The sequence below is a fragment of the Hydra vulgaris genome, chromosome 09 (genome assembly GCF_038396675.1).
Source record: "Hydra vulgaris chromosome 09, alternate assembly HydraT2T_AEP".
NCBI classification, from domain to species: Eukaryota; Metazoa; Cnidaria; class Hydrozoa; order Anthoathecata; family Hydridae; genus Hydra; species Hydra vulgaris.
In genome coordinates this window covers 40,765,245-40,779,242 of record NC_088928.1, presented here as the reverse complement: position 1 = coordinate 40,779,242, position 13,998 = coordinate 40,765,245, and the positions used below count along the sequence as shown (strand labels likewise).

Below are 13,998 nucleotides of genomic sequence, written 5' to 3'. Positions count from 1 at the left end.
TAATTAACAAACACTTAATCTTGAATCTAATAACTTACTTTCTGATCATCAATATGAATTTCAATCTTCTTGTTCTTCTGCTGTTTTGTTTACGGTAATAACTGATAGGTTTTATCCTGCACTAGATAGATGTGAAGAGCTTAAGGCTATTGCTCTCGACATTTCTAAATTTGTTGCTTTTGATAAAGTTTGGCATGCTGGTCTTCTCCATAAGCTCTCTTCTTACAGTGTATCAGGTCTTTAAGATTATTGAATTCTTCCTTACCAGCGAAAATGTACTCGATGAGTCATCTACCCTTCATTTTCTAGGATTAACTCTAACTTCAAATCTTTCTTGGAAAATATATATCAGAGTAATGCAAAATTAGCATCTGATAAGGTTGCATCTCCTTATCGTGCTTGCCACTTTTTTACTCAGGATTCTATTCTTTAACTCTATAAATCTCAAATCCGTCATTGTATGGAATACTGTTGCCATATCTGGGGCAGATCTTCCAATGATGTCCTTTCTTTTTTAGACAAGGTGCAAAAATGCATTGTAAACAAAATTGGACTTTCTCTTGCAGCCAATCTCCAACCATTATCACATTGTTATAATGTTGCTTCTCTTTCTCTTTCTAAAGAGCTAGCATTTTTGCAATCAACTAAAATTTATTCTTGTGTTACTCATAAAATTCTTGTTAACTGTGACAGTTCCTAAGTGCTCCAAAAATTCTTATTCAGCTAATTTTTTTCCTTGAACATCAGTCCTTTGGAATTTGCTTTCTTCCTCTTGTTTTCCTGGTTCATATAATTTCCACTCTTTTAAGTTGTCTGTTAATTGTTATCTTGCTCTATAGATTTCATCTTTTCTCTTTCAGTAACTTCTAGCTCTAATGGTGGTTGCTTGCAGCTTTGTTGAAAGTGAAGATGGTGAAAATATATATATATATATATATATTATTATATATATATAAATATATATATATATTATTATATATATATATGTATGTATATATGGTAGTGTATATATATATAGTATTATATATATATATATATGTATATGTATATATGGTAGTGTATATATATATGGTAGTATATATACATATGGTAGTATATATATATATATATGTATATGTGGTAGTGGTATAGTATTTGCTTCATAAATGAGAGATTCCGAGAATCCCCACCACATCCCTGATAGTACTGCGCTCAATTTGTTTCTCTGCGCAGGGGCCTTGTTTGTCAAGGTTCGTGTTTTGGAGTTATAGAGTTGAGAGAGGGTTATAACCACAATTAAGTAGCCTCCTCGGGCTTTCACCTCCCCAAGGCTTTCTCTGCTTTGGGGAGGTGAATTAACTATATATATATATATATATATATATATATATATATATATATATATATATATATATATATATATATATATATATATATATATATATATATATATATATATATATGGTTATTGCAAGTATAAGTATTTCTATAAAAGCCATTCACCAATATAGGATTACTAATAATGGTTATTAGTATTCCTATATTGATGAGTGGCTTTTATAGAAATACTCTTACTAAGCCCTCTACTTTATGTCTTCTTTGTTTATCTTTTTACTGCTGACCCCTCATGAAAACCATATATACAATACATTGCAAAGTTATCTGCTAAGATTGCTTTTCTTTATTGTGCTTGCCATGTTTTTATTATTTATTCCTTTCTCTAGCGCTTTAAATCTCTGATTTATTGTTGTATGGAATACTGTTGTCATGTTTAAGCTGTTTTTTTTAATAAGGCCCTCCCTTATTTAGACAGATCCAAAAACAAATTGTAAATGCTTTTGGACCTACTCTATGAGCTATCATTACTTGTTTCATTAATCAAAATTCAATCTTGCATGATTTGTTATTCAGCTAAGTTGCATCTTTTTATTGCACCTGTTCCTTCCTGCTCAAAAAACTTCTTTTCATTTATTTATTTTTTTTCATTTCCTTGACACATTTATTATACAAATCTTTCTTACTCCTTCACTTCTCTTTTTATACTTTCACTTTCACTTTCATGCACTTTAACTCTCTTCTATTTTTTCTGTTAACTTTTTAAATTGCATGATGATAACAATTAAATCTTGTTAACTACCGACTTAAATTACATGATGATAACAATTAAATCTTGTAAACTACCAACTTACTTAGAGGTTGCTTTTAGCCTTGTTGGAAGTTAATTTTTTTTTAATTTTTCAAAAATATTTTGAAAAATATATACATTGATAACTTTTTACGAACAATGTAAAGCCATTTTATGAAACAAGTTTATAATAATTGAGGTATGAGAGTATCAAAGATATTTAAATTAAAGTTTCATATTACACCTAAAAATCATAATAACCTTTTTTTGAAATAGATAATTATCTACATTTATAAATTTTGTGCATGTTGTATTGTCATTTTTTTAATGTCATGATTCTAAGTTGGCCAGTTAAACTTTTAAGTTGTGTTTTATGTGTTTTTTAATGTCATGATTCTAACCTGGCCAGTTAAACTTTTAAGTTGTGTTTTATGTGAATTAAAGGTTGAGATTTTGATTATAAAGATGAGCAGGATTTGTATTCAAAATATATCTTCTAATAAATCTCTTTAGTCTGAGATAAGCAATAGGAGTAACGACAACTTCGTCATCATTTTTAACTTCAACAACTTCAGTTGTTGGCCACATTTAAATTTCAGCATAAAAGTTTTCAAACTCCACTGGAATGCAGGGTTTTAGTTTCTTTATGTTTGCAATTTTTTCAATTTTTATTGGTACTTTTCCTGCAAGGTAAGCTATACATAGCAGTACAATGACATAAGACTAAAAACACAAGACATAAAGAAAAAACTAGTAGAACACAAGGTTGAAGGTTGACATTTAAAAAAAAGAGAAATTCATGGTTGACATTTTAAAAAGAGCATCAAAAGTAATTTCACAAAGTTTTAACTTACGTTACACAAGTTCAAAATTAAAATTAAGCATCTTTATTCCAAAGTTTAAATCTAATATTTAATATCAACACACATGTATTAATTTAAAATTTCAGTTTTATGACAAAACTTTTAGAAAAACATAGCTTGTATTTTTTAAGTTATGTTATTTTAAAATTGCTTTTGTTAAAATTTAAAATGAAATAAAAAGGTTAAATAATAATAAATAATATATATAAATAAATAATAAAAACAAAGATAAATAAAAAGAAAAGTTCTTTTGTTATTTTCTTAAAATTTTCTTTATAAAAAAATTAAAATATTTGACCAACAATAAATTGAAAATGCCATTTCCAGATTGAAATATATCAGGTTATGCAATTAAATTCATGTTGAAAATAATACTTTGTAATTTTTATCATATTACATTGGAAAGTGCTATGACTTTCAGAACCATTAGAAAATAATTTCATGTGAAAATATCCAGAACATGCAACCCTAAGTCTTAGATTTTGCTGATTTTTACACTACTCAAAGATTTTATTAATCCCAAACTATTTCAAAGATATAACAATTTTAACTTTGTCTTGAACCAACGAAAGTTGGTTCAAGACAAAGTTAAAATTGTCCACTATTTTTAAAAAGTCCACTATTTTTAAAAATGGTTTTGTGTTTGTTTCTATTCTGTGTGCAATGGAAAGCTGAAAATAAGGACACTTACATATTTTCAACCAAAGAATCCAATAAAACAGCTTAAGATATTTAAAAATAAATATAACACCTGAAAATTTAACCTTTATTGCAATTTTAATAGAACAAATTTAATTACAAAAATGCCAATATACCACTTTTTTTCTTTTTTTTTTAAGATGTTGTCCTGAATTTTTTAGTTATAGTTGTTACAAAGAATTAGAGAGTGGTCTTTTCTTAAACAGAAAAAAAGACATGGTAAATTTACTTGAATTTGTTATTTAAAACAGGAATTATAAAATATCAAGAGGGAAAAAAAGATGGTACTCTTAATACACAGTAGTGGATGTTTAATATTTTTCAGAAAAATTTTCTACTGACCCTGAGCTTGTTGAGACCCCCACTCCCCATTTATTAAATTTTACTCATTATGAACAAAGAAGCTGTATCTCATAACTAAAAAAAAATATTTCAGTTATCTTGTTTCAGTTATCATTTTTCAGTTATTAGTTTTCAGGTATCTTGGTTTCTAATTTTTAAATATTAGAATATATAAATTCACTTATAGGAATAAAGATAAAAATTCCCACCCGCCTGTTTATTAAGACACCTTCCTTCCTTATTTCCCTTTATTTAATACGTCTGGACAGAAATTCCCACTGATCAGTTTATTCCCACCAATCCTTTTATTCTCACCCCACCTTGTATTAAGCACCTGGGAGCCTGTATAAATAAAATTCTATTACATGATATCTTATGAAATTTGATATTTATTAATTACTAATTATAGGGAAACCACATTGCTTCCAAATATTCACGGGTTGTATTCTATGTTAGCATTATTGTTTGCCCCTGTTGCTGAATTGAGGTATTTTTTATTTTCATTTTACACAACTAAGTATTTATTTAGATTTTTAGTAATGATTTGAATATGGGAGTAGGGATTTTCATACCTCCTTTATGCACAATCAAGTATTTAGATGCCCACCACAGAAAAATTTATAATTTAAATAAAAATATTTTAATATAGTTATTTAATTTAATTTTAAAAACTGATGTTTATAGATATTTAAAAAACCAAAAGCGGAAAAAGTAACCTAAAATACTTTGTGAATGTTAAGTTACCTTGTTGCTAAGTTACTAGTTACCCTGGTTTTTGAAAGATAGGTAACCTAATGCGAAAAAAAAAGTTTATAGTTAAATTAAAATTTCTTTAAGTTAAAAAATTTATTTGAAGCAAAACTGAAATAAAATTAGTAACAAAGAATAAAAAATAAAAATAGACATATTTTTAAATATCTTTCTGATACATTTTCAAGCATTCATTAACAAAAAAAAGTACAAAAAAAACAACAGGTTTACTGTTTATTTTACTTTTCAAATTCATCATTAAAAGTTATTTGTCATTCATCAAATGAATGAGGAACAAATTTAATGATGAATTAAATTTTTTCACTTTTATCTAAATAATAGTGTCAGAATAATAATATTCATCAGCCAGGGGAAACTAATTTAAGTAGTATGATATACAGAAAGACAGGATGAAAACAACTTAAAAATTTGTATGCAAGTTTTTATTTTGATGTTCCATCAACCTAATTTTGTGATATTCTGATGTTGTGATATTTTGTCTTGCATATACATTGACTTAATAAGGGGGAGAAAATAAGAATACTATTTTTTATTTACTGTATTTATTTCCCCAACGCTGAGGGAGCCACTTAAGTTAGGAGGCTACTCTTGGTCAGATATGAAAAAAGATATAAATGATTAAAAAATTTTATTGATAAATTTATAATGGTGGTTTTGAACTATTTTCAAGAAAGCAATTACTGAAAAGGAGAAAATCCTAATATTAAAGGTTCATTTTTAAAAAGAATTTTTGTTTTAAGACTTTATTTACTGAAGAATAGTTTCTTAATTTTAAACATTTATTTTGTGAAACAAACAAGAATTTTGTGAAACAAACATTGGCAAGAGTGAATCTATATTCTGTTTTTACCATTGTCAACTATCAGATATTGACACTCTCAAGCAAGAGTTGATTAAGACAATCTGTTTGCATAAAATCTTTTTAAAAAAGAAAAACTTTTTTTGTGATTTTATCTTTCTGTAGTTTTTGTTCTTTCATTGTGTTTTTCTTTATTTGTCTTTATTTCCAATAACGGAAAGCCAATTTCTTTGAATAAATTTCAAATGAGTCTTTGAAATTTATTCAAAGAGTTTTTTAAAAAGGAATGTATAGGTCATTAAAAATTTGGTTAAATAGATGATTGGTTAAAAAAAATGTACAAATTTCATAGTTTTTATGTATTTTTGAAAGTTTTATGTGATATAATATTAAATTGTTTTTACAAACTCTACTGAGATTTTTATGTCCTAGTGGGCAATTTTTCATGTGTTACAGTAGATATTTTAAAGTTATTTTTTTTATAGGTGCCATGCTAAAAATACTCATTATATTGGTGCTCTTTGTGGCCTAGGTGCTAATGATAATGGTGAATCAATATTGCCTGATCATGATCTAGAATTGAGTTTTGATATAAAATTTGATGCAGAGGATTTATTATTGGTTTGTTATTTGTTTTTTTTTCAGCTTTATTTTTATTCCACAATTTCCACATTAAAGATATTATAAATACATAGTTCATTTTAAGTTCAGCATGTGATGAAAGCATGTGATGAAAGCATGTGATGAAAGCATGTGATGAAAGCGTGTGATGCAAGCATGTGATGAAAGCATGTGATGAAAGCATGTGATGAAAGCATGTGATGCAAGCATGTGATGAAAGCATGTGATGAAAGCATGTGATGAAAGCATGTGATGAAAGCATGTGATGAAAGCATGTGATGAAAGCATGTGATGAAAGCATGTGATGAAAGCATGTGATGAAAGCATGTGATGAAAGGAAATAACAATAGAAAATAGTAATAGAAGAACATTAGAAAAATAACATTAATGTTTTTTTAATCTTTTTTTATTTAAACTTACGGATCTTTTTTTAATCTACATTTTTATCAGAGTTTGATTGCTGACCTGGTAAATTTTTATTTTTAGTTTGCAAGGTGTTCTGCAAAACACTTGTGTATTATTAACTGACTTATATTTGTTTGAAATAATTGTATTTTTTTTTTTTTTTTGATGTTTCTTTTTCTTTACATAAAAAAGTGTTTGGATTAAAATTTTAAATATCAAATTTAGATTTATGTGCATAAAAATGTCACTGATGGCATACTAAAATAGCCATTTGAATGGACTTTAGTAGGTACCGAGTGGTTATCAGATACTACAAAATGCACCTATGTCTGGGTTTGTGAAGTTTGCATTGTTATCAGTAGTCTTGTTGAAAAGATAAAATTGCTTAAAGAAGAGAGCAAAAACTAAAAAACCTCAGCAACAATTACTTCATTATTGCTAAGCAACATTACCAGTCATTGCAACAGTCTACTAATCAAACCTAATTCATCTGCAAATGCTGCATTATATAAGGAAATTAAAATAGATAAGATAGCAAAAAAATCTTGAGTAAGAATATTCAAATCAAACAAAAAAAACTAACAATCAAATTGCAGATAATGATACTTTAAAGTTTTGTTAATAATGATAATTAATAAATTTTCAAGAAACACTTTATTTTACAACTGAATGAATTGGAACAAAAACTCTGTTAATTTAATTTTCTTTGACTCTCGTCTTTATACCCTATATCAAAGTCTAATAAGACTTTTAATGTATTAAAAAACGGAGTTCAAGGCAAATTTCATAAATGGCTAAACTCCTTTATCTAATTAAACACAATCTGTAGTTCTTGGTGAATCTTGCTTGGAATGGGCTAGTGTTGTTAGTATTGTTTCACAAGGCTCTGTTCTTGGTCCAGTATTATTCATTACTTTCATAAATGACATTCCTGATAATTTTTCAGTCTTACAAGAAATGCATGCTGATAACACCAAGCTACTTACAAGAAATTTAACAACAGTAGTATAAGTAACCTCAAAAAAAAAATCTAGACAACATTTTTAACTGGACTAATGCATTTAAATATAGATAAATGTACATTTATGCATGTCAGCCAAAACGACTACAATACCAATATACAATTCAATTTTGCAATAGGTATTTGCAAACATATTCTTGGTGTTTTCTTGCATAATCTTGCATAATCTTGATGTTTTCTAATTTCTTATGATCTTAAATCTTTAGTACAAATAAAGCTGCTTCATCAGCTAAAGAATAATTGAAATACCTTTGTCATTTGTGATGTTCATCTCACAATTATCTACTTGTATCAACATTGTTATCAACTTGTATCAACATTGTTATCAACATTGTAGTTGTGGAGGGATCTTAAGAGTTGTGACAACCACTTTCATATAGTGAAATAGTTACTACTAAAGCTATGTTTTGAAAAAAAAAAATTATGTCATTTGATATATTTATATTTGATTTGATTATGTCATTGATGTCAAGATATTTGATTTGATTATGTCATTGATGTCATTAGGCCTGCATGGAATCAAGTTTTGCGCTCTTTTGATGGCAAAGTAATTTATTAGATTTAAAAGTTGTTAAGTTTTAAAGTTATTCAATGAGTTGTAATTGTTAATTTATTTGGCTTACAAGTGTAAATCTTTTTTTCTTCTAAGTTTAATACTTTTTATTTCCTTTTTTAATGATGCTCATAGTTTGTATCAATGTACTGGGTGTGGTACCTTGAAACAAATTTCTATTTTTCCTTTAAATAGTCTCATAAGTTTAACCTTCTATATTTTGGTAATTAATAAATTTAATTTTGTAGGTATAAATTTATTCTTCAAATTAAACTCCTTAAAAACAGCATATTAAAAAAATTGTTATGAAGCAAACACTAATAGTGTATTATAATGCCTCACTCTTCCCTATGTATGTATGTACTTCTGTGCCTGCATGAACTTATGTGCTGCTTTGTAATCATTAGGACTACTTGGAACATTTTAACTATAAGAGGTCACCACTTTTAGACAAAAATATGGAAATATTTTTGAAATGCTGTCAAATATTTTTTTTAAGAATTATGTTGTATTTTAAAATATCTTTTTAAAATTTCAATTTTATTTAAAAAAAAAAAAAAAGTACATTTGAGCATTAATGTTCAAAACTTTTTTTTTATTTCCTCTAATTTTTATTGGCTTTTTTGATCCATTCTTCTTTTTGATCCATTCTTTATTTATAAGCGAGAGGTTCCGAGTTTGATCCCCACCACGTCCCTGGTAGTACCGTGCTCAACTTGTTTCTCAGCGCAGCGGCCTTGTTCGTCAAGGTTCATGTTTCGGAGTTATAGAGTTGAGAGAGAGTTATAACTACTATTAAGTAGCCTCCTCATCTGTAGTGGCCTTCTTGGCCTTAAGGAGGCGAAAAACAAGAAAAACAAAAATTATATTTTGTTTTTATTAAATATTAATTTGTGTTAAGTTGGTTTGTGATAAATTTTCTTGCAATTTTTTTTTTAAGTAATTGTTAAACTTTACTAATACTCGATTCACTAACACATGCTATTGTCATGATAAAAAAACATGATAATTCATGATAACACATAAAACCTAAAATAGATAACGCATGCTGTTGCCATGATAACATGATAACACATTCTAATTATGTTATTTAACAAAACATGGTAACACAATTAATTTTTTTTAACTATATCTCCAAATGCATTCTATACGAAAATTAATGATTTTTTGCTAAACACAAATTTTTTTACTGATTTTAATTATTTTAAGATTTAAAAATATTACCATTTTTTTTAAAGATTAATTCAGTTCGTTTTCTTATCAACACTGCAATTGGCATTGAAAGTGAAACCATTGAGCATCCTATTGATAAAGTTAGTGAAATACAGAAATATGCTCGCGAAAAACTTTTAAAGTATGACATATTTTTATCTAATAATTTTTATTTAAAATTTAACTTTAATGATTTTAAACCAAAAGTAAACTTTCTTGATTTAAATATTTTGAAGTTAGAATTGACATTGTAAAAGTTTTTTTTTTAAATTTTCATACTTTTGATAGATTTCATACTTTTGATAGATTTCATAGATTTCATACTTTTGATAGATTTCATAGATTTCATACTTTTGATAGATTTCATAGATTTCATACTTTTGATAGATTTCATAGATTTCATACTTTTGATAGATTTCATAGATTTCATACTTTTGATAGATTTCATAGATTTCATACTTTTGATAGATTTCATAGATTTCATATTTTGATAGATTTCATAGATTTCATACTTTTGATAGATTTCATAGATTTCATACTTTTGATAGATTTCATAGATTTCATACTTTTGATAGATTTCATAGATTTCATACTTTTGATAGATTTCATAGATTTCATACTTTTGATAGATTTCATAGATTTCATACTTTTGATAGATTTCATAGATTTCATACTTTTGATAGATTTCATAGATTTCATACTGGTTTAAATAAGTAAAAGTGTATCAAAGTCTCTAAAGAAGCTGTCAGAAGAGAAAACATCTCAAAAAAAAACTTGTTTTAAACGAAGCTTTGTCTTAAAACAAGCTGTCAGAAAAGCCTGCCTCAAAATTTCATAGAGATTTCAAAATAGTTAAGAAGCATTTTTTTAAAAATCGTTTTTAAACAATCTTTAATATTTTTTTTAGATGTTTTTATTTTATCCAAAAATTCTGTTAATATTAAATTTTATATAAAATTACACTTCTTTTGTTGACGACCATTTTTACTGATATATGGGACCTAGTATGTAATCAAAGGTCTGAAGAGGGAGGTTTTTTTAAAAAAGTAAATAAAGTCAATGCTTCTTTTATAATTTTAAGCCAAAAAAAAAAAAATGTTTATACAAACAATTTGGGTTTAAAAAAGGTTTTTACACTAGTGACATTATTGTTAAAATACTCATTGCAAGTATGTAAATCACTTTATTTTCTTAATTTATACCAGCCTGATCAACAAACAGCGAGAAGATAAAACACCAGAATCATATCCAAAAGAATTTTTATGGAACCAGGTTTTTTTACTTTTATTTTTTTATATTTAATTCAACATTATTATGTTTGTTCTCTTTCCTTTTTTAACTTTGTATAATTTTTGTTATTTAAATAAAGTTATTTAAAAAACGTTCATAAAAATCATAAAAAAATCAAAGTTATATTTTTTGTAATATTTATTCAATAAATTGAAATATTTTTTAGATTTGATAATAGACTTAAATATTTGTATAATAAATTCAAATATTTATACAATTAGTTTAAATATTTTTAAATATTTATTTAAAAAAGTTGATGTTGAAAGTAATTTTCAAATAACTGCATTAAATTTATAATTAAATGTTTTAAGTACTTAACTTCATAGTTATTATAATAATAAATACATAGTGTAAAGGAAACACTATTTAAAACATTCATGTTTTTTTCGGTTGTTATAAACTTTAAAATTTTGAATCGCAGTAAAAAAGAATTATTACCACTTTTTCGTCATTTTTTCCTGAATTACTGCCATTTTGTCCACGTTTATTTTACCAAATTTGTTCACATTCAGTAGTAAAAGAACCTGATTTTTTTTTTGACTTATCTGGTTTATCGCCATCAAATGACTAAAGAAGAGTTGTTAAATGCGCTAAGATGATGATGATCTAAAAGTGTATCGAGTGCAAATTAAGGTATCAAGTATAAGGTAGCATACAATATTTTATTAAAAAAGTAATTTTATGCCAAAAGAATTCACAGAAGCTCATAGCGAGTGAATGGTAACATGGATTAAAAATGACTGTCAACTGGAATTGGTGGCCGATATGGATTGAAAATGACTGTCAAATGGCATTAGTGGCCAACAAGCTGTGATATTAGGATACAATATCATATGAGCATCAGCATAACAACCATTGTTTCACCAGTAAGTAACATCTAGAAATCATTCGGTAATCTTTTAGAGGATTAGTTTGATTTGGTTTTAGACGATCCATTTATTATTCATTGTGTGGTATCATGAACATTTGTTTATTATTCATTGTGTGGTCTCATGAACATTTGTTTATTATTCATTGTGTGGTCTCATGAAGATTTGTTTATTATTCATTGTGTGGTCCCAGGAACATTTGTTTGAAATAAAATTACCTAATTGATTATCTGAATTCTCATTTGAACTCATAATACGTTCCAATTGGTACTCGACCGCATTTTTCTATTTACCGCAACATGGTCACACGTCAAATATCTTTTTTTTAACTTTATTATAATTGGTGTGTATTGTGTGTAAGCAGTCGACTGAAACGCAGCTCAACCAAGCTATGTATTTTGTAATTACAGTTTATGAGTTTTCATAATTATTTTCCTGATTCACAATTATGGCCTGTGCACAGTTATAACATTACGTGACATACACCCATAAATACTAAAATAATAATAATTGTCGTCTTATGACGGATAATAAATGTATCGATTCGTACAATAATTTTCATAAACAATTACATATTGAAATATTGAATAAAAAAAATTTTTTTTACTTTTATTTATAAATAAAGTAATTTTTAAAGTATATTAAAATAAATAAATATATATAATAATGGTCTATTATTGGTAATAACTCATTTTTAGCATTAAAGACGTTTTATAGTGCAAGCATTAAAAGGATTTTTTCTTTTTTCTGTATCTAAAATATGAGTGGCAATAAAAGTTGTCAAAAGTACCATATACTTTATTGCAGTATTAAAAAAATTTTGGTGTGTTGAATGAAATTATATATTTTCGAAATAAAAGATAAAATATAGGTACTCATTAGTCAAAGTAACTTGTAATTAATGTAGTTATTTTTTAGGGCATATGATCAGGGCCAACGACACCGGGGGGCACGTGCCCCCCCCAGTTACTTAGTAGGTGCACCAATACCACTTAGTGTCAACTAGTTACTTAGTAGGTGCACGGTGCACGTACTAAGTTGACACTAAGTGGTATTGGTACACCTACTAAGTAACTAGTGAAGTTGATGTCAAAAATCTGCTGCTTGCGTATTTATAAGTTTAATACATTACTTAAATCTGTGACTTTTTAAATTTAAGATTTAAAATTCATTTTTTTTTTTTTTTGTCTAGGTTAAAGATGATTATTTATTTGACTGCGGATATGAAGAAAAACCAAACCACTTGTATACATATCACAAAGGCATCTTTTTAATAAAGGAAAAAGAAATTGACCCCCGTATTTTAGAGCAGCGTCAAAAGCTTGAAGAGTTACATAAACTTACAGGCCGGTATGTTTTAAACCAATTTTTTTTTTTTTAATTTCGATTTTTTATTTGTATGACTTTTATTTAGTATTCTTATTTGTTAGATCGATCATACCATTTACCACTGAAGTGGAGTGCCCAGTATGTTTGGTGCGGTGCCGCCATCCTCGTGCATTATACTTACATTGTGAAACTCCTCAGCATAAAAATTGGTTTACTCAAATATTTAAAAATTAGGTTAAAAATAACGTTTCCATTTTTTTATGCATTTGCGGCATCAATTCAGGAAATGATACTACCATATGGTGTAATTATACCTTAGTGTCATATATCCAAAGTAATGATATGGTTGTGTGCGAAATAAATGTGAAGGCTATTGTTAAGTTTTCTATTCAAAAAATGCAGTCAAGCTAATGGAAATAAAAATGGTAATCAATTTGGTACGTGGAGTTATAAAGAACGTATTTGCGTCACTCTAGTTACGTCATTAGTTTACGTTATGACAACAAGCTTGTAGATATTTTTAAAAACCTCTTTTTTAAACAAGGACATAAATGAGGTACGAATATTTTAACCGTTTGTGTTAATATTGTGTCGACGATAATACTGCTTTAAAGATTGTTATTTAATTCTTTTTATAAATAAAGAATAAAAAATTTAGAGATTTGATATTTAAAAGTTAGCAGCCGTGGCGCAGCGAATGGAGTTGTAGAGGTTCGTAGTTCGACGCCGGCTTTAGCCCAATAAACCACGTTAGTAAGGAAAGAGGCACGAAAATCCTAGTTAAATGCTCTTCGCGATACTCTGTGATAAGACCGATAGATCTTCTAAGAGCACCTAAACAACTTATAAACAAAAAATAGTTTAAGGGTAAACTTGGAATTCGAAAACCTAATGGCTTTCGAATTCTAAGTTTACCCCTAAACTTTTTTTTTTCTAACAGTAAATTGTAATAGGGGTTGGATTGAATCTCTCTGCACACGTCAATGACGAACAATTCGCTCGAATGAAAGACCAAATCGTGAAACACCACTGTAAGCAATTTCTTTTGCAAGCTTTTTTAACAACTTCATATTGCAGAACGAAATTATTTAAAGCATAGTTTGGAGTAGCTAAAGTATCA

The 13,998-nt window shown here is 27.2% G+C and overlaps 1 protein-coding gene across 1 annotated transcript in view; it reads left to right on the top strand.

The window, feature by feature from the left end:
* Positions 1–13,535, top strand: part of LOC100208448 (ATP-dependent RNA helicase TDRD9) — a 101,022-nt gene extending 87,487 nt beyond the window's left edge. Inside the window, exons 31-36 of the mRNA XM_065805710.1 lie at positions 4,418–4,495; positions 6,064–6,199; positions 9,417–9,532; positions 10,596–10,662; positions 12,742–12,899; positions 12,980–13,535. Of these exons, the coding sequence (XP_065661782.1) occupies positions 4,418–4,495; positions 6,064–6,199; positions 9,417–9,532; positions 10,596–10,662; positions 12,742–12,899; positions 12,980–13,112 (688 nt within the window). The 3' untranslated portion in view covers positions 13,113–13,535. The remainder of the gene's footprint in view (positions 1–4,417; positions 4,496–6,063; positions 6,200–9,416; positions 9,533–10,595; positions 10,663–12,741; positions 12,900–12,979) is intronic.
* Positions 13,536–13,998: the final 463 nt, after the last annotated feature.